Below are 19,350 nucleotides of genomic sequence, written 5' to 3'. Positions count from 1 at the left end.
TAGAACAATTACTGGAAGTCAGCAAGACCTTAGTACAAATTTGCAGGCGGGTGGGGCAGAGGAGCTAGATGAGAGAGTTTATTGCTTTTGCAGCTATTAGAAACATGGGTCACCATTCTGCCTTTTCTAGACATGCCAAGGGGAACACAGACCACATCTTTCCTTGGACTGCAGAACGTGAGCAACTTTCAATCATCTACAAGAAGAACTGCAGTTAACTCTGGTTCATCTGCACCCTTAAAACATTTAAGAGAAAACTTCTGCCAACTAGTTTAAGTAATCTTTCAAGTTCCCACAACTTGCTATTAAACTCTAAGAGCTCTCAAGCTCTTAAGCTCTCAAGCTTTCAATACGAATGAGGGCCAGAGAGTGCACAAACACCTGACAGGGATGGCACAGTCAGAAAACAAGCAAGCAGTTAAATCAAGCCAGGTAAGGAAAAAATGGTTTCCCTGTAAAAGAACTTACCGATGTGTGGGACCAGTAAGAGTAGTCAAAACTGAAGGACTTTGGTGCTTCCTTGGGATTCTTTGGGTTGATAATACCTATAAGGAAATAAAATTCATACATTTAGGGAACTTGACATTTAAGAGCATAATTAATGAGCTTGCATAGCCTCAGTGTCTGTCAGAGTATTCCCACACCGCTCAGGAATAATAAGACTGAAGCACCAGACTTTACAGCTTCCAAGGAAATGCATTCCTAAAAGGAATGATGCTGCTAAACAAAATTCTTCTGTTTTAAAGACAGCATGAAGTAGGTCATGCTGCTCCTTTGGCGTGTAGAATGGGAAAGGCTTTCAGGAGTCAAGGGATATTAACAAGGAGGAGGAATGAAAACACAAAGACCTCCAGAATCCATGGCAATTCCATGGCAGGGCAACTCAAGACTGTTCTGAAAAACAAGTTAAATAGTAAAAGAAATCACTGGATAAGGATCTTCTTCAAGCACTTGCATATTCTCAGGGTAATTGAGAAGATAGAAAAAAGTTGGATCTATAAATATCTGGGGGATTATTCTACATAGAACATTTCAATGCCCTTTCACATGCATAAAGCCTATGCAGAGGTTTATAATGGTACCAACCAAACCATCAATGTTCTTAGCCACTGAATACAGCCCCAGCCAACCTGTGTATTTACTCCCTTTGGAACTTCAGTGTAACATACAGAAGGCCTCCGACCAAGTTCACACAAGATAGGCAGCACAGAATATGCTTATTTATAGCACCTGTTACAGCCTAAGTTGAATTCAAAAAGCTGACTTCCAACTGCCTTTTCAGCTCTTGGTGTATTTTTCTTCCCTAAGTACTGGCATGTAACAATCCAAAATCGACAGGTGAGGCATTAAAAACATTACAAAGGCCAGAAAAAAGAAATAATAACCACACTTGGGGGTGGGGGTGACATGACAAACTACAAAAGTCCCACTTTTCCTACCAGCACATCTGTAATTTTTATGCTCTTTTTCTTTTCTCAGCTCCCAGTATTACATCAATATTTGATCTGCATATGTGCAGTGCATTCCCTACAATTAATGTAATGCTTTTCAAAGTATATTTTAGGTGTTGCTTCTCCTCCCCCCCCCCCCCCCCCCCGTAACCTCTGCCAATAGATTCAGCTGCCATTTCAATGACATACAGGACTCCAGCAGATTGTTTATTCCACAGAGGGCAATTTATAAGCATAGCTCTTGCTGCACAAGTAAATCTGTACTACTGCTTCTTCTTTTCAAGTCTGTATTGCTGGAAATGCTTACATGATCATTTCCATCAGCTGTTTTCAAAATTATCTATATAAATAGAATTTTAAAAAGACATACTTCCGAGAGTACCAAAATCAGATAAACCACATGCTCATCTGCACCTGTAGCAGCAATATGCCTTTGGAAATCATGTACTAAGTAAGATACATGCAAACAAAATCTACGAAGAAAGAAGACTATACACAGGTAGTGACAATCTTGCTGGGGAAAACTTGCATCCCAATACCAGTCAGCCTAAGCTTAAGATGGCTGTTTCTCATGACTGCAGGCCAGTAAGGCTATGCTTCTGGGAGATGGGGACTTCTCTCATTTCTTGGGAGAAATACAATCAGAAACAAACTGCAACACCCACAACTCTTTCCATTTCAGGCATTATGATCTTAACACGTTGCACTGAAGTCTGAAAATGCAGTTACAGGATTGCCTTCAAAATTTAATCGCTCTCCCAGATGCTGACTCCCTGAGCAGGACCGCAGTCCAAAGCTACACTGCAGAGAAGGGATCGCTGTGTGGACTGCAAATAGCAACAGTTGCTACTCTTTCTTGTGGTCAACTTCATTTTCACTTGGATGCACCTTACGCTGACACTGTTGCTGTATAAAAGCTGACAGACATGCAAAGCCAACAAACAGCATGCCTCACATCCGTACAGCATCACATGGCAAAAACGCATGCAGCTTTGGATAGCAACGTGGGCACCAACGCATACCAAGGCAGTAACCTCAGCAGTCATATATGGCTCCTATTTCCCCTTGCTGCACCTACAGCACAGTGTTGAATCAGTTCTCAAGTGGACAAATCCCACAAGACAACTTCCCCTCCCCTAAAGCAGTTCTCCTTCAGTGCAACTTCTAGCAGCCTGGAGTACAACTTCTGCTCCTCACTGAACAATCAAAGCTCCAGAAGGTGAGCAAGAAACCATGTCTTGTACCAGGACGTTCCTATGCACAAAAACAGTACCAGAACCAGTCTCCAAATCAGTTCAGTGTGTCCTTCAGGGTGAACACCACCACTTTATCCAACCATGGAGGGTTAAGGGCTCAAGGGAAAGTAATTTAACTATTAAAAACAGAAAGAAAGCAGCAATAAGCAGAACCCAACCCTCTGCATTGTGTAACACAAGTCAAAGCAGATACACGAACACACACAAATACTGCTGGCAACTCTCCTGACAATCACAACCACAAAACTTTGATCTCGACTATTTATCTCATGGCTTGTCAAATACAAATGTAAAAGCCCCTTCTCTTGGCATTTGTTCTCTCTGAAGAGGAAAGTAAAATCTCACTCTAAGATCCTACTGTGTCAAAAGCAGGAAACAGAACAAGGAGCAGCATAAATTTTACCATTATTCCAAGTTCGACATGAAAACACACACTTCCCACTAACAGCTTAAAACAATTAAAGTATCATGACATTTAGTCACAAAAATATTTAATTTTTCACTCAGCTTGCTGTCCATAAAGGCACGCTGACCACCTAGGAAAGGTCTCCAGCAGTGCAACACGCAATCAGTCAGGCAATGCACTATCCACTTGCCCTTACAACTCAAATCTGATCCATCACGTCCTCAAAGTGATGCACAAGCTCTGGGATTTATGCCAGTGGTTCACCTCTTATTATTATTCTTTTTTTTAATTAGACTCCTCAGAACTCTTTTGAATTAAGTTCTGCGCCTTGAGAACTACTTCCTAGGATGCACATTTTTGCAAAGCTTATTATGAGAAGCATATTAGGAAAAGCAGAACAATGTGCAAGAAGGCAGCTCTGTCAGAGGCTGGGAATGCAGCTGCCTGGCCAAAATCTTCCACAGAACAGGAACAGGGCAGAGGAAACCTTCTGGCTGCCAGCAGCTCTGCATGCTGTTCCTCACGACTGATGCAGCCGCAGCCTTTTCACTCAGGTTCAAGCTGGAAGTCTTTTTATCCTTGTTTTGATTCCTTACATACAGTCGACATTGCCTGCCTTCAGTATCACTGGTTTAACAGAATCCTGACTGTCTGCAAAGGAATCCAGAAGGGCAGAATGACTGAGAAAACAAGATTACAACTTCAACTGATTTCATGCGGACCGAAACCCGCTTTTAGCACACGAAGCACCAAGCTGCTAGCATCTGTCATGGTTGATGTGGTCTGATTTTGGACTGAGCAATTAGATGCATCGTAAGGTGAGCTGTGAAACCTGAAAGAAGACAGTGAGGCAGCAAGCAACCAGGAAATCAAAGCAACTGACTGAACTTGAAGGTATCTACTGCATCAAGGGCCATCTTTGGAAGGACTATTGATGAGACTCATGGCTATTCCTGAAGTTAGACAGAAGACTTGTTATATCACAGGTAAGCTTTGTCCTCAAATTTAATATGCAAAATTGGAGGGGAAAAAAAAAAACAAACCAAGCACAACCATGCAGATATTAGACTGGGCAGACAATGCTGATTTCTTGCACCAAGTTACTCAGCAAGCTGGTTTTTTCCGCTAACAAGGAAACAAATAGATTTAAGAAGTGAAAGCATTGCTTCCAGCATCTCCAACACCCACAAAAACAGTAAAAGCTTTGCAGTTATTCTGTTTGGTTTATAAACTGTGCAAGGCCAAGACACGCTGTATTAGTGAGTCACAAAATAGGTCATCATCCATCCCCTCACCACAGCAGACTCACGGCATGGTACACAAGCTAATGCTTTAATTACAGAGCCTCAGGAAATGAGAAAGGCAATAAGGCAGACGATCACAGCAGGAACGCATTAATGGCCTTTTTATCTTACAGAATAAAATTGTTTATTTGATATTTCAAAGGTCCAACGTGGCAATTAACTTTTCTGTTTGCAGCCTGACACTAACGCTTTGTGCCGCAGCTATAATTAGTTACCATCAGCGTGGCACTGTAGCAGCCCTGCATGTTGGAGTCAGCCTCAGCAGTCAGTTTCTGTGAAACTCAATCCCTTTTTCAGGCCCCCTGCTTTACCAAGAGCCAATTTCTTTGCTCATTCGGAATCCTACAGCTTTCCACAAGTTCAGGTTTCTACACCAAACATTCTGCTCTACAAAATCACCATCTCCTACACCACTGCTACTAAAACAAGCTGCACACAACTAAGTCAGAAGCATGCCATCCCAGGACAGTGACACAGACTACAGAAAGTAGTCCTGTATCCTATAAGCTTCTTTCTCCTTACACTCATATTGTGAACCATACAGAGCTTCTCCACGTGGTCTACGGTATCTCTAAGCTGTAGTAACTGATATACTCTCTGAGCTCAAATCAATTAACAGTTCTTCCAGCTGTTTAACTTGTGGGTTTTGTAAATAGAAACACAGGAATTTTTGCATAGCACTGACAAAAAGGTAAGGAAACCAAAAGCTTTAAACTAAGCTTCTTCACACCTAATCATCTCCAATCGTGTATCAATACATAAGCACTTGTGTTATTCTGATCCCATCTGCAAACATGATTTTCTGAAGCATACTACATAATGATAATAAATAAATCAGTAGTTGTCATTTCAGTCTACACTCCATACTTTGTACATATAATTTGCCAGAAAACGTTTGAGAAGTGTAAGCAGTGTACACAACTAATTAACACTGCAAACAGATCAGAATAAAACCACAGTCATCTCTGAAGAAGGGGAACATTACACTCCCAAAGAGCAATTCAGAACCCAAACACAATGACAAACCCAAAACACAGCTCAGGGATACTGCTTCTCTAACAGTGTAACTTCCAAAACCAGAAGTGGGCTCCAAAGCTTTAGAAAGGTTGGCATGACTTTTTTGGAGTGTTATCCAAAGAGTTCCTGGGCAGTTAACAGAATTGGAAAACTACGGGGGCAAGAATGGATAAAGGGTGTCCTAGGGCCCAATACCCAGTAACGTAAGAGATACTGATATCACTTCTGTTCCCACACTCCCCCAAACACAGAGCACAATGCCAGTTCTGCTCCAGCACTTAATCAACTAATACAAAGGAAATGACAGACTCGCCTTCCCCTTCTCCAGGCTACTTCTTCATTTTCAGATGCAGTTGATACGTATGGATAACTACAAAAAAAGGACTTCTTCAAAACACAACAGATGGCCCACTGCAGATTTGGATTACAAGACACAACCCACGTATTTTAACCAATCAGTCTTTGTAAAGGAGGAGTGTATAACAGGAGCAGCATTGTCTAGTAAGAGATAAGCACAAAGCTGGAGCACAATCAACGAAGGAATTATAATTTTAGATGTGTGGTATCAACAACAAGCCCATCCTCACACAATGTTTGATCTCACATGCCTTTACTTAAACAGGAAACTTCATTTCTTGGCATGAGGTTCTCCCATAGTCCAACCTCTAAATCTCGATTTGTTCCTTAACCAACACTCCCACACCACCCACCACCTGCTCCGTCAACTAGCACAAAAATAACTTATGCTTTCAGCCTTTCAGGTTGATGGGATCAAATTCACTCCTAGTTTTGCATTTCAGCAAAAAAAAAAAAAACGTTTGCAAACTTTCACAGAGAGCTTCAGTACTGAAACAGTTTGGTGCTCACCGTTGGGTCATTTGAGATTTTCTGTTTTGTGCTTTATGTGCAGTTTTGTTCAAGTTCATATCCAAAAAACACACATCAGACACATGCTTCGTTTTACGTTTATAACAAGAAATACACTCATGGAATGGAGAGAGGGTGCAAGGCTGCAAGAGTTAAGAAATGCACGAGCTTTCTTGTTCCTCACTGTCTTGAAGTTTGAGCAGCTCCACCTCCACAAGTGCTGAGACTCACACTGCAGGGCACGCTGCCATCAGCCAAGCCACATATTAGTCACTCTGTAGGGTACTCCAGCACAGAACTAACTGCAGTTTGCCCTTCGGATAAACACTAGCAGACAGAATTAACTTGGGCTAAATCCTGGGATTAGCTGACACACAGTCTGTGCTGGGGAGGAGAGGAAAGTAGACCGAGAAATCAAAAAAATATAAAACAAAAACTAACCTCCTATCAACTGCAATGGAAAAATAAAAGCCAATAATGGTGGAAATCAGGTATGGGATTGCAGAAACCAAACTTGCACCATTTGTGCAATGCACTCTGTTTCCTGTCATTCACATCATCCATTCCTGTATCCCTACCCATCTATCAAGGATGAAGGCACATAGACTCCTTCATTCCCACACAGGAAATAAAACCAGTTAAAGTGAGTCGTCATCTGACAGAATAGCATTCACACCAGCCTCAACAACTCTCCTAACAGCAGCAGCAACCTACCCAGAGCACATTCCTACCAAATACCAGCACGTATAAGAGATAACAGCTAGCAGAAAAGGCACTGTCCTGTCTTCACTTACATTCTCAATCATCATTGGTGAAGGAGCAGATAGAAGTCATCAGAAAATAAGCTAGGCTAGGCAGAACTTGGAAAGGGGTACATTTTCTTCAGCAAAGCTTAAGGAAACAAACACCAAATAATTTTCTGCCTTCTCGAAATTCTATTTGAATATAAGCAGTAGTTTGAATGATCAATTTAACTCAGGTGATCTTAGGACTTTTAGAACCGAACCTACAAGGCCAAATTACCAATAAATGTATCCTAAAATGCACATGGCTGGAAAGTATATCTGCACCATCTGTAGACTGGAATGACAACAATGGGAACATGTTAGTTGCTGAGAGCAGGGTGGAGCAGGCGTTCCTATGTGCTGGGACACGACTAACACCCCACAAAAACACGTTTAATACAGGCTTCTTTCCTAGGCACACGCTGCAATCAGATATACGGCCGTACTGCTTTTATAAAACAGACTTTCAAGGTTGTTATTACAAGAGATAAATGAAGGGAAACGGACACTTCCAGCTTGGTAAAACAGTGCTTGCTTTTCAAAGCATTGTTTGCATTTTTCAAATCATTGAAAGGAAAGGAAACCAAATAGAAGCTAAGAACAGCTCATTCGGAATTCAACCGGATTCTCTCCCTGCTGTGGAATTTCAGCCCTGTACTGGGAGAAAGGTTGGATGGGGGAGGGCACGGTGCTCAGCAGCACCAGCACGAGGCACAGGCTCGCTCACAGAAGCTGCTGGAAAGCTGCTCTCATCCTCAGCTGCTCTTGCAGATCCTGCTGCTATAAATACCAGCACTACAGCTGGCATCCTGGGAGAGCAGGCTGTGCACCGAGTGGGAGCGAGGCGAACCACACTGCTCCAGCAGCGCAAAAAGCTGAACCAAAAGCACTCCAAAACTCCAGTGTCATTTGATAACCTTACAACAGCGTGCTGCAGAAGCTGTGCACCAGCACTTGGAGTTGTGTTCAATTCTTCTCTCTCTCGTGTTTTTTTTTTTTGCTTCCCAATTCAACCTCCTCTTCAAGGCATCACGCATACAACAGCCTGTTTTCATAGTATCTACTGTGACTGCATGGTAGTATTAGCACACTGGACAAGCACTCATTCATGGATAACTCACTGTAACCACAGTTATTAGCATTTACAGACCAGGAAAACCTGGGTGAGGCTTAAGTGCCTTTCTTCCACACAAGTTTATCTTCCCAACACAACCTCAAACATAAAGAAACAGAAGAAAAGAAGAAAACAAGCTGTATGCAGTAAACCAGCTCAGCAAGATGAGCCCTAAGGACTCGTGGCACAAGGCCTATATGAAATGGGCTAATTTCTACTGATTCCCACAATTATTCACTTGAAGAAAATAGACTGAGAATCTAAACGGAACCCTCCCACCTACGATGTGCTTTCAATGAAGATGTCTCATTTGTGGTTTTTAAGTGGAAGAAAGAAGTTGTTAGGTAAGACAACTCCCACTAAGTCCCTTGCCTGCCTTTCCTACCTGCGTAGCAGTCACTACACAAATTCCCACTACTTTACTACCCACATGTCCTCAGTGCCAGCCTAAATAACAGCCAGTTCCTCATTAAGGACTTTTCCCATCAGTGATTTAAACTAAAGGTTATTTCCATGTTACAAGTTCCTTAATGAAAGTATCCAAACCACACTGATGCAACACTACTTCAAAAGAAAACCAATTTGTATTACTACACAACTGTGTTCCTTTTCCATTCAGTGCACCTCTTCATTCCAAAGAGACTCAAATGAGAAAGCTAAAGATCAGCAAATTCTAGTTTGTTTTACCTTTTGGAGTAAGCTTCTTTGAAAGTGGTTAATAGACTCTAGAGACACACAGTGAAAACAAACCATTAGAAATAAAAAAACTGTATTTTTCCCCTCAACCTCTATAAGTTAAACTCAGAACGCCATACAAAGCTTTTCTGCCACCAAGGATGCCTGCTTGAGAACCCAGGTTGCCATCTGCCTATGGCAACAGCTATGCCTATTGTTACTGGCAGATAGGAATGCCCCACTGTCCCCATTTTCATTAAATAATACAATACCTTAAGCAGTCCACAAAAAAGCCCAAAAACTTTTGAACATCACAGAGCTAAAAAGACTGATTCTGAGTTAAAAATCCTGAACAGGCCGTTATCAGTGCTAGTCTGAGGGGCTGGCTGCACTCACACCTTCAGGCTGCGCAGGTGCACTACTTTCACTGTTTTCAGGTGCACACTGCTTTCACTGGCACCCACAAGACACCAAAGCCTGTTTTAATTCTCCATACGACCAGTTACAGAGGGCATACTACAAGTAAAATAATTCTTTATTTCCTTCCTTCATCATGATTTTCAACTTTTTGAAAAGACCAAGCCCTTAAGCTAGGGCTACCAGAACAGTCCTGCTGACCTGAATCTCTGCTTCACCTTAACTTTTTATTTATGTGCTGTCTTATAAATGAACAGCAGGCTTATCAAATCATTCCCACCAAAATGAAACCAAAGCACCACAAGACCACCACAGTGCTCTGCAAACACAGCTTTGCAACAATCACCCAAGGCAGCAGCTGCCCACGTTGGACATATTTTATATATTCCAAAAATGAATACAAGAACTTCTGATAGAAAATACTTTTAGATCTATAGCTCTCCTTTCACTCCATTTATTATGCAGCAGGATCTTTTTTCCCACTCATAAAAACAGCATTTTAGGGAATGTACTCTCTAACATCTTACTACAGGTAAGATGCATTGATGTAAACCATTCTGAAGGAAAACTTAAAGAGCAAGAGAAAGATAAAACACATCCAAACAAGATACGCTGACATCCAGACATTCAAGACCTGTTATCGAAATCTTATCTCCAACAGCTGCTGGTGAGTTTAACCCCAAGCACGTTAAGTCATCTAGCCAGTAAATTAAAAAAATAGAAAAACAGATAATCTTCCAAATGTAAAGACTGGTGAAATGACAAGAAACTGCCTCAGAGAAAAAGATAAACTGCATTAGGGTTATTGTGGAAGCTTCAGTCCCCAGCGGATTTTAATCAACAAAACGCCAACACAAAAGCAACTTGAAAGTCTGATAGTGAGTTTTGCTTGAAAACACTCTGTAACAGCAGCATGAGAAAGCAGCGACATACTACACAGTGTAAGGACTGCTAGCAGAGCGATCACTCCGGGGAGTTAATTATCAATATGAAAAGTCTTCAGAGCCCATTAACTTTTCCCTCCAGGCACACACATCCCTCACCAGGAGCCCAGCACTGCTAACTAACCCAAGGGTGATCTACCAACACAGCTGCACTGCACCTCCACCCGCGTGGGGACCATGTGCACGGGCACAGGTTTGTACTATTGGCAGCCTCTGTCCAAGGGGCAATACAGATGTGCCCTTCAGAACTGAAATTTGATTGAAAACAAAAGCATTTCAGTCATCTGAATCTGCCTGCACGCCAAGTGCTTTTAAAAACAAGTCCTATTTTTTTCCTAAGGTCTTTGATTTTAACAACAAAAGCAAGGATGCTCTTTCTTAGGAGAATTCCACTCAGTAAACGTTTTATCTTTCATTTGCTTTGTTTTTTATCTAATAATTTGATGGTAACATTACATTGTCTTTGGAAATCATTTTACATTCGCTGCTTATCTGCTTCCATAGTAGAATTTTGCTGTTTCTAAACTCCTGTGTTTAGGAATTTCTCTATTGTGTTCTCTTCTACCCTCAGTTCTCATTTCCACTGCAGAACTTCTGACAGTATGATTCAAGCGGATACCATCTGCAATCAGATACGATCTGAGCAGCACAGGCTCTCTGCCAAAATACCAGCCCTTAATGCAGTCAGCACATGTGACTTCAGCTGGACTGCAGAATTTCGTTCCTGCAATGTATATTTCAAAAACAGAAAGACTTAGTGATGCACTCTGACAATTCTTTACGTGCAAGATGCTGCAGATCATCACTTTCCACAACTGTAAGGGATTCAGAATACCAGGCAAAACAAATGAACACTGCACCAAGTACTGATTTCAGAGTTTCCATACACTGCGTACTTCAAAGGGAAAAGCAGAAGTCCTGACCACTCAGGGCAAGAGCACTTCTTGCAGGAGCACTACTGCATTCACTATGGTCAGCTTGAGATACTTCTGCATATTTCATTAGTTCAATTACAGAGCCACAACCCACGCATTCCTGTATGTTTCTACAAGTGCATAAACTTTAATTAAGTAGCTTTAAACTATGGATAAGTTGAAACAGAAATGCTTAGTTATTAATACTATATAATAGCATCTAACGCAATTCACTGAAGAAAATTACTGTCTACAGCTGTTGTGTGTATTTCTCCTCAAAGAGGGCAATATGGGGAAGAAGAGCCCTCAGACTGACAGAACCTATGACTTTCCCACAGCCCTGATGACTTCAACCTGGCCATCTGTCCTATCACCCACCTTGTATCACAGCCACGAGACTCAAATAAAGGCCACTGATCAAACATTTCCAGAACATAAAATACAGCAAAAGCAAAAAAGAAGTTTCCAACTGCATCAATCATGAAGTATTTTTCTCCTTTTGAAAGCTGACACGGTTTCTTGGGCACTCAAGTGTCTCCACAGTGCAGTTCCAGCATTCAGAAACAGAACTTTCTGCCCTATCAGTTGACGGACAGAGATTCAGTGGTCACCCTTGTCATTGTACCACAAATAGTTTCCACAGGCTCCTGCAGTTCAACAATCTTAAGCTCGTAAAATCACTGCTGTCACATCATGACAGCAATAAGAAAGCCCATTACAGAGGCACCCAGCAGTGCTGCTGTATTTCAGAGCTCGGTGGCATTTCCATAATGAATGCCACCTCATGGTGTCCGTGCTTCTTCCTCTCTGCGCTGTTTCAGCCTAAAAGCTGGCGCTCAATGTTTGGATGCAAGAATCTGTTTCTACAACAGATGACTGCTAAACATTTTTTTCCCCCCTCGTTTTCTATGGATGCTTGAAAATAAAATTGTTTCTTCAGACAATATTCCATACATGGCCTAAAGACAGGAGTTCACTGCACTGAAAAGCATGCAGTCTTCTGCGTGACGCCTCGTTTTCAATGAAAGTAAAACATGCCATACGTGATTTAAGTGACACCACAACCAGATGCCTTTGCAGAAGCAGGCTGAAGTACAGCCTCAGATAAGAAAAAAAGAAGTGGGAGGAGGTCTGTATGCAGTCTCGTTTTTAATAAAAGGCATGAGCAAATACTCAAGTAATCAAACAGAGGAGTAACTCAGTGCTCTCGGAATGTAAGTTCCTTAGTTACAGGCAGGAAGATATTACTTGATTACTTGACAATAAAAAATACTGTAAAGAGTTGTTTATAGGTAGAGCTTTGTCTACACATGACACTGCAGAAAATGCTATCAATACTGCCTTGACCTTCTGAAGCGCACAAAAAAAAAGGTGTGCCCACGTTCAGTTACCCCAAGATGGCTATTATCCTCCAAATCTGACCCAGGATAACAATTTAATAATCTTACCACTTCTAATTTGTTAGAAATTAAGTCTGTTATTTTGCCATCTAGACTGGAAAGCTTAAAACTTAACAGCATTTTCTCCTTGACACAAGCACAGATTGCCAAATATGCACACCAGGAAGGGAAGCACCAGACCCGGGCAGAAGTCCTACCACAAGAATTATGATACAATGGTCTGTAACATCTCTCTACATCTGTCATTCCAACACAGTGAAGATGATGAAGAGGTTTTCACTTGGGAATCCTAATCTTTCTGCAGAATTCACAACTCTTCATAAGCAACAGCATCAAACTTGTGATTTAAGCTTCCCAGTTTGATTCTGAAATAGTTTAGTTTGTAAGAGTCCCAGAAGAAATGGTGGTTCACCAAGACAGTAATTCTAGAAGCTGTAAAGTACACACTAATGAGTTTAGTCTGATAAGAAGAAGAGGATTAAGCAAGGAGAAGGAATAGGGAGAGAGACTCCTCTCTGTGATTACATCAACTTACTGGTTGAATTGCCTTGCATCTGGATGATACATTTGGATTCTTTGCTGGTTTCTCGAGAGTTGAAGGGCCGGACCCGAACAGCCACCTTCACAGAAGCCCCCGACATTGTGGCTGCTTGTTGTGCAGTTGAGATATTATGTGATAGAGGTCAGAATCCTTCAGGTTTACCTTCTTGCTGGCGTTTTCTAAAAAGAAAAAAGTAATATGGTTATTTACAACTCCTGCATTCACTATGCTGACAAAAAAAAAGGGCTTGTACAAAACTGTTTGACTTTAACTCCTCCCTGCAAACATCCTTCCCAAGAAACAAGCTGCTATTTCAAAGCCATAACTGGAAATACACTGAACAACACCTGTATACTGTCACCCTGTTCAATAGTTAGTCCATCATCCAAGGCAACTCTTCCAAAGCACACAAGCAGATTTGTTTTCATTACTTGGTTTTCTTCCCAGAAAGAAGGGGTGCTAATACCAAAAAGAAGATCTGGTTGCAACACGTGTTCGGCTTAACCTAACAAAGATAATTTTAGCAGTAAAGATACAGCTGCTTAGATTTCAGAATGAGCTAGCTGCCATCTACTACATATCTATGTTCCCTAGCTGACAACTCTTGCTGCCACAAAGCATTCGCAATATGAGTAAAAGTGACACAAGTGTGATGAGACGTCCCACGCTGACTCTCAGTACACCCCAATCCAGACAAAAGGGTGCAGCTATCAACCTTAAAGAGCCCTTTGCACTCCTGGGAAATCCCTTTTCCCACAGGAAAAAAAAACAAACCAACAAGAACTCATTAACTGCTTGTATATCTAGTGATTAAAGGACTGTTTTATACGGATGAGGAGGAATGAAAAATGATTGCCTTCAGGTAAATATTACTATCTGTGTCTTCCACAAGCATTTACCATTGAGATCATCTTCATTCACGATCAAAGCACTTGTTCAATTGCTACCTGCCACATCTCAGTGATGGAGCACTTCAGCAGGTAGCAAACTATTCATCATACCCACAACCCCAACCTCAAGGCATGTCCATCTGATACAGTACTGCAGTGTAGAGATAATAATTGCCTCGCACCCAAACAACCCTTCCCATTAGAAGAAAGTTTCCCGTGTGGTATACCATTGAGAAGTCTGACTTAGTGCCACGAGATACTGTCAGTACTGAAGTTTAAGGCTCAAGAAGCACTAAGGTACACTCCAAAAAGATGCCATCTATAAAAAATAAACAAAGCCACCATCGTGGCTAGGAAAGTCTCCATGCCACAGCCTGGAACCTGGAAGGCTGTGTTGAGAAGCCATGACAATGCAGTTAGTTTACCCACATATTCTGAAGATCTGCCACGGCCACTGCTGAAGAAAGGATTGAGGGACCAGATAAATCTGGTCTTACTCAACAGAGACATCTCTAACCCAAACCAGAGTTAACACAGACTTTGCACCAATCAGCATTCAAGGTCTTGAAAACCTGAAAGCCCACTTCATGGTTAGATGTACTCCAGACATCCAAAGAAACATTCATATAATCACAATGCTACAAGATCACAAAGCACACTAGCACATCAAAAGCAGAAGCTTTTCAGCTCTGCAGCTCTCCAGCCAGTATAGGTAAGTGCTCAGTTCAAACGATGCCATCTTCACACAGGACAAGACTTTAATAAAACTGCCTTACTCCATTAATGCCATCACATGGTGAAGACGGAAATTAAATTACTCCACCAAGCAGAAGCAGCAGCAGCAAGCACTCCTTGCTCCAGCAGGTACTGGAGGTATCTCAGCAGACTACAAAGCTCAGAACACCCGTAGGAACAAACCAACAGAATTTCAATGATGCTGCAGTGATACAGCAAACTGGTACAATGACTAGATCTGAGCCAGACACAGTCAGGTATTACTGTTCTGCATTAACAACAGATGAAGCTGCACTACAAACTTAAACACAGACTACAGCAAAGAGGCACTGGGAATCAATTAGCATCATTTGCAAAGTTTAAAGGAACCTCTGTGAAACAACCACAGATCTAAGTATCACAAAGTGTGTGTGTCAAGATTGCACCTTCCTTATCACCTTCTCCTGATTATCTACCAAGTGGAAATGATGCTCTCTCTTCCTAATTTGACCCTTGTGTAAGTACCTGTGTCCTTGGGAAAGCTAAGCAACGGGCTAATCTGGATACAGCTCATCCAGGTGGCATTATTCAACCGACCCTGAAAATTGCTGCTAGAGCACAGGAACACTGCCACACACGGCCAACTCAACGATCTGCTTATAAAAATAAATCAATCAAGAATTCTATCAAATGCAAAATCCCCATTAGTGCCACATTCCTAGTGCTACAACCAACCTCAAGCTCAGGGGTTTACCTTGCCAGACTACAGAAATAAATGAGGCTGCAGAATTTCCATAGGGTGTGGTGCACCACAGGACAACCGAAAACTGGTGACTAATTTCTCAGGGCTTAGACTGGAAATGCCACTGACACAGACCTGGTGGTTCTCACCCTCCTTTCCCCCACCTACCAACACTGACATGAAAACCATGACAAAGACCAATGAATGGAAGTGAGGACAACAATGAGGAGATGTGAAAACAATCCAATGTGTTCTTACATTTATGCACTTATGAAACGTGAGGATTTTCCCTTCATACTGAATAGTCCCACATCCAAAGTTTTTCATGTTACTCCTTCACAGAAATACCTCTTTGAGTACATCTGTCTCTACAGATAACCAGCATGCATAGAAGCTGGAAAACGTGATGGAGTGAAAGAATCATCTGCTCTTCAGAAAGCTGTGTGTGCCTCAGAAGCATGGCTCAGTGCTCCTGCTCCCAGAGATGTCCCACTAAGAGCTGCAGCCAGCTGCTTTTAAACAGGAAAGATTCACAACCAAACTGGTCATGAATCACAACTGAAACTGCAGCTGGTATTACAACAATTCACAACTGAAAGTGCTGCTGGTAAATGCCTGGTTCAGAGACAAATGGCTAAAGCAGAAATTGGGGATTTAGAGGAGCTGTATCCATAGGAAATACCTTTGGGACATCACCAATTTAACAGCTCTGCAAAAAAAAGAACTAAGATTGTAAATAAGATGGCATATAAAAATATCTCAGTGGAAGGCATAACTTTACATATCTAAATGCTATCCCATCACCCATCTCGCAGGAGTAAGCAACAGCAAAAGATGCAGTTGGGTGCTTTATTCTTACACACAGCAGAACACGTTACGGAAAACAAAGCTCCTGGTGATACAAGGCCATGCAATGCTGGTTACCTCCAACAGCATTCGCTGCCAGAACTGCCTTCCAAAGTGCCTGGCAGCAGAGGGAAAGTGCAGCTCCAGGAACGCATCCTGCTGCATGATAAGCAGCTGACTGACCTGGAGGCTTTCTGTGCAAATCCTTTGTCTTGCACAATAGCCATCTTGGGCCTCTCCTCTTCTACATCTTCAAAAATACTCAACGAACAACAGAAAAGGAGCTTAAAATATAAATACATTAGGCTAGATCTGCACAGTGTTGAATCAAAAGCTTCCCCTTCTGCTTTTTTAACTCTTCAGACTACCAGAAGCAGAGACAGATCAGTTAGGGGTGGTATCAAAACAGGATTCTCTAGCACGGGCTGAGTGAGAGGAATGGGATGGCAGTGCCAGAGCAGCATACATAGGTCAGCACCAGGAAAACCCTCCCCAGCAGCAGTACTTTCACTAAGTGCTATCCCCACTCTTGTTGTCAGCCAGAGAACATGCTGATTGTGGAAGTGAAATGTCCCCTCAGATAGCCTGAAGCAACCTGATTGTGGTGACATTTCAACCCACAAAAATCAGCACTCCCAACAAACCGCACACCGAAAATATGGGGAACTAATCCCATGAGTAAACACCACATCCACAGCAAGAAAACATGAGGAGCACATCACCAGAGGCTCCACACACATCAGCTAAATGACAGCCTTGTTCCAAGCAGCTGTGAAGGAGTGTGGAGCAGGTCACAAAACCAACACCACGAGCTAAAGCACAAAAACCACTGGTAGACTCCTGAAGGTTCTAACCCTCTTTCACACTCCTCTAACACGTTCACTTTTGTCGCACTCACAGTTCTACCCCTTCTGACAGTGGAAGCACAATGCCTGCTTGCAGATGCCCATGCATTTCTGATGCTCAGAAGAACACCCCACTACACAAGGTTCAGTTTCAATTACTAAGACACCTAGCCCCAAGACCACCTATAAATCCATTTTTTTCGTTTTCAAGTTTACTAACTGGTCTTAATTTTTTATAAAGGCCTTCATCACACAGAATTACACAACAAGGCAAAACAAGGCCACACTGCGCAGCATCACAGTTGCTAGAAATAAACTGCAAGTGGTCTTCCAAGGCTCACATTTCCCCCTGAATACTACAGAACACCACCTAAGAGAAGTAACAGGAGGTACAACTTCCAGCAAAGTACAGGAAGATGTGTAACACAGCCCGTGGGACACATTCAGAAGAACCATCTTCAGAAAATGAAGCTGTCTTTCATACATTCCTCCCAGGCTTAGAAGGACGCTGCTCATGCTGGAATGAATCACTGTACATCTGGAAAAGGATCTACCAGTTTGTGTGGCTTTCAGTGTTTGCTCTGTGTGAATCCAACCAAGGATCAAGGAGCTGTATAGGAGTGCTTGATGCAATACACCACTGGCAGTACCCACGCACTTGGGGAGCTCTGTCAGCACAAAAGCAAAGCCTACACGTTAATTTTACACCCGACTATTACTAAATGATATCCACCACCCACTACGTCCTATAAGACACGCACCAAGGTTTTATTATTAAAACGTATCATTAAACAAATCATCTAGATCCCTCATCTGCTTTCAGCTGTTCACACTGCCAAACACAACCACGTTGGTCAATCACCACTTGAGATCTCAAGGCACCTGCAACTCCACTGGGGCCTCCACCCAAACATAAACAAGCCGTTCATCGGAGCCCTGGGTGCAGTCTCAAGTTCTGACAATCCAATTCATGGCAAAACAGAGAAGATATGGCTCTTTTCTGAAATTGTTACAAGCAAAATAGGGATCTTAAGGGTCAACATTTTATTTACATCTTCAAGTACGTTTATAATCAGTCCAAAGTGGTTGCAAAAACAACGCTCCCACATAAGAGAAGTACTGCTCTTTTTCAGCAGCCAGCTGCTGGGTTGTACCTGGAGAGAAATAACACGAGATGCCTACCAGAGAATGCACCAACTTTTAAATACAAAAAAAAAATTGCTTCCTACGTGCGTAACTTAACCACACGTCAGCTCTAAAGAAAGGAAAGGAACAGCCACAGAGATTAATACGTGGAAAGTGAGCAAAACAGCTGCTGAGAGCAGCAGGGGTTTGAAACAGGGGGGCGGCAGGGGATCCAAATTTAGGTCCCCGCTGAGGAGCGGGCAGTGCTGACAGCCTGACGTTATCTGCTGAACTCACGCACCGCAAACCGCTGCCCCGGCACTTCGCTACGAGGCAGTGACGCCAGATAAAAGAGCGGTGCAGAAGCTGGCAACGCTCTGAGAATCGGATATGTTAAATGTTAAAAGAAACAAAAAGAAATACAAGCAGAGCACAGAGGTGTTTCAGCGCTCCATTCTGCAAAGCCGCCATCAGCCAACGCCGCGCTCCGCTCGATCCCCGGCTCTGCCCGCACCGCCGCGGCTCCGGGCGCCCGCAGCCCAACATGGCCGCCTCGATCCGCGCTGCAGCCGGGGGCAGAGCACAAGGCGGAGGGCTGGGAGCGCCATCATCCATCGCTCCCTCCCTCCCTCCCTCCCTCCCTCCCTCCCTCCATCCATCCATCCATCCATCCATCCCTCCGCGGTCGGCACAAGGGCCGCGCCCGCATCCCGAGCAGCACCTCCCCCCATTCTCCCCCCCCCTCACCTGAGGACGGTGCGGGGCCGCCGGCGCTGTCAGCAGCTGCGGCCGGAGGAGCGGAGCGCGGGGCGGGGGAAAGGGAAGAAAGCGGCCACCCCCATCACAGTCCGCCGCCTCCGCAGAGAGGCCCGCCCGCCAGGAGAGAGCAAGAAGACAGCGGGAAGGGAGAGAGGGAGGGGACAGAGGGGGGGGAGGAGAGAGAAAGGCCGCGGCGGAGAGAAACGGGGCAGCAACACGCTCCCAACCGCGCCTCTCCCACACTGACAGCGCCGCGGCTCGCCGCGCACAGCCCCGCCTTCGAGGGGGAGGGTGAAATGTCCGCCAGCCAATAGCCGCTCTCCGCTGCCCCCGCTGCC

The 19,350-nt window shown here is 43.3% G+C and overlaps 1 protein-coding gene across 10 annotated transcripts in view; it reads right to left on the bottom strand.

Moving 5' to 3' along the window:
* Positions 1-19,101, bottom strand: part of KIF1B (kinesin family member 1B) — a 78,159-nt gene extending 59,058 nt beyond the window's left edge. For all 10 annotated transcript variants that reach the window (XM_065738089.1, XM_065738095.1, XM_065738092.1 and 7 more), the window contains exons 1-3: positions 19,001-19,101; positions 13,086-13,270; positions 469-545 (exon numbers count right to left, since the gene is read on the bottom strand). In XM_065738089.1, coding sequence (XP_065594161.1) covers positions 469-545; positions 13,086-13,191 — 183 coding nt within the window. In that variant the 5' untranslated portion in view covers positions 13,192-13,270; positions 19,001-19,101. The remainder of the gene's footprint in view (positions 1-468; positions 546-13,085; positions 13,271-19,000) is intronic.
* Between the last annotated feature and the right edge of the window lie 249 nt (positions 19,102-19,350).

Source organism: Cyrtonyx montezumae, unplaced genomic scaffold (assembly GCF_038088225.1).
Source record: "Cyrtonyx montezumae isolate F1298 unplaced genomic scaffold, pur_monq_1.0 scaffold_21, whole genome shotgun sequence".
NCBI lineage: Eukaryota > Metazoa > Chordata > Aves > Galliformes > Odontophoridae > Cyrtonyx > Cyrtonyx montezumae.
Note: the sequence above shows the minus strand (reverse complement) of the source record. Positions and strands in the feature narration are given on the sequence as shown.